The 2500-nt window shown below is 43.0% G+C and overlaps 1 protein-coding gene across 1 annotated transcript in view; it reads left to right on the forward strand.

Moving 5' to 3' along the window:
* Positions 1 to 2500, forward strand: part of LOC137969641 (tuberin-like) — a 61546-nt gene that overhangs the window by 38149 nt on the left and 20897 nt on the right. The window contains exons 30-31 of the mRNA XM_068815965.1: positions 245 to 837; positions 2179 to 2280. Coding sequence (XP_068672066.1) covers positions 245 to 837; positions 2179 to 2280 — 695 coding nt within the window. The remainder of the gene's footprint in view (positions 1 to 244; positions 838 to 2178; positions 2281 to 2500) is intronic.

Raw genomic sequence — 2500 nt, forward strand, 5'->3', positions numbered from 1 at the left:
AGTTTGTTATTTCTCTACTCTGCTCTAAGATGTTTTTTTGCGGGTACTCCAGTTTGCCCCTCAGACCATAAACCAACATTTGACTTGATTTGCGGTTCTCTTATCAATGTAGTAATTATCCCTGCTGTCCTTGTCGTTCATCCCGAGAACATAATGCAGGCAATCAAAGACAATGAGTTCAGAGGTAGATTTTAATGAGCTATACATGTACTTACGACTTGTTTTCTTTTATTATCTTCTCTAGGACTAAAGCTATCGAGTTCATGTTAGCGAACGGCCACTCTCGAACCTGGATGATTAGTAACACTATTGTAACGATAACCACATCAGGAACATATATCGGCTTGGATGGAGTGTGTGATAATTGCCTTTCTCTTCGAGAGCGAAAAGTGCACATTTCACCACATGACAAAACAAAAGTTGGAAAAAACTTGAAGTTAAGAACCACCGTAGCGGCCGACTCCACTGAGGCGTTAGTCGCTCATGCTTCCAGCGATCACTCTCAAGGCTCTTGCAATGGCGGGAGGGTCTCGGCAAGTTCGCAGACAAGCTTGGAAAAAACGGCTCTTCAGAAGTCTTACTCAGTCGATACAGCTAAGCTAAAATCAATGTCGGAGGTTCGAAATAGCATCGCCTCTGAGCGACGAAACAGCGAGCCCATGACTACCACACTTAGTCCTCAGAATTGCCAATGCGTCTGCCAAGGCTGGGCTGAGATCTTTATACGGCGTCCCAGCGGAAATATTTCGTGGATTATGCGAATTCAAAACCGAGAGACCAGAACGTGTATAGACAGTGACGTTATGGCAGTGGTGGATGATCCGCAAATTGGAGAACGTGAGTTGACTTCAATTTGTTTTCTGTGCTAAAACTTCCAGCTTATTGACTCCTGCCAGTTACACACGAGTAAGTTTTCAATTTTATCTTCCTGGGGCCGGTTCCTAGAAGGAGGAATAAATTATACCAGATATAACAGTTATTCCAGGGATAAATCTGCTATTCTAACGCAACAGAATTTATTTCGGAGATAAAGGTATTCCTGGAATAAGGCACATTTATCCCTGGAATAGAGTTATTACACCTTTGAGGAACTGGCCCCTGGTGTCAAACCGTTACCCTGGTCCCAGAGGTTCAAGTCCAAGGTAACCAGAAGTTTTCTCTTGTCGCCGCTTCGCGACTCGTCTTTGGCGCTTCGCGGCGCAAGAAAAACCTCAGGGACCAGGGAGCAAACCATCAAACACATGTTTATCGTTGACAAGTCTCTTCGTTCAAAATATGGCGTGCCAGTTTTTCTTTGTTTTTTAGCAAGAAGGCTTGCCAAGGGCAAAATTGCTAGATGGCAAAAATTCCTCATAGGCGATTTATCCGTCAGGAAAAAATATGTCAAAGATCTTTAATTGAAAATGCCTGTTTTCCGGCTAGAGAGCTCACATGGTGACATTTCTTATTTAGGGCATAATAATGACCCTTCTGAAAACCGTTCTTTGTAGCGAGAGTGCGTTCCTTGGGGCGCATTTCCCCAACCTTTCCGATTACATCTCCTCTGCGGGATATGAGTTCGCCTAAAAAACATTACAAAATTGCTTAGGCTTGCAAGAAATACTTCTCCAAGCTGCTCTTGGTCCAATCTACAATGGTCAGGTCCAGTTGAAAGCCGCGTGTCCCCAATGTATATGCGCTCGGTCCGTGCATCATAACCGAGGGCCAAATATTTTCCTGTCCGGTCCGACCTAAGCTCGGTCAATAAGCATTTTATCATATGGGCTCTCAGAAGATGAAGTTAGGTCAAAATAAAAACAAGCATTTGCACAGAAAATTTATGTTAATGTTGTTTGCATTTGCTTTTCTGTCTGTAAATAGCTTGGATGTTTAAAGGCGACGAAATCCCCTAAAATGGCATCGCATGGAACAGTACGTGTTCTTAGTAGGACCGTACGGCTTTTTCCGGCCCTGCTCGCGCTAATGCGTACGGCCCTCATGGGGAGATTTTCCCAATAGTTTGCAATGAAAGGGCAATATGATAATATTTGGTATTCAACCACCGTGTTTCAAGTACCTCTGCCCTTATGAATAACACATAGGGTGTTTCTAGCCTCAAATTGACTCCGGTTGATATAATTGTTTACAAGGGTTTTTTTCTCCTTGGAGGAAAACAATGTTGTATCTCTTCTCTTTCAGTTTTATCTCCAGACAGTGAAAAACACACTGAAATCCTGAGCACAAGCACGGAGAGTGGATCGGTGATCGTTGATGTGGTCAAGCAACCAAAACTCACCGATGGTAGGTCGTTTTCTCTGACGATATCCTACCAAATTAATTAACATTTTACGTCACAAACTACTTTGCATTCCTGTTTTCAAAGAAATTTTGCACTGCAAAGCGGTTTGTGACGTAAAATCGAGAATAGCCCCATGCCTCTCACAACTCGGTTGTGGGTCCAAATTACTGCTAGTTTTGATAAATTTGCGCGTTTTGCCTGGAGATAAAAAGGCAAATTTTG

Source organism: Montipora foliosa, chromosome 9 (assembly GCF_036669935.1).
Source record: "Montipora foliosa isolate CH-2021 chromosome 9, ASM3666993v2, whole genome shotgun sequence".
Taxonomy (NCBI): Eukaryota; Metazoa; Cnidaria; class Anthozoa; order Scleractinia; family Acroporidae; genus Montipora; species Montipora foliosa.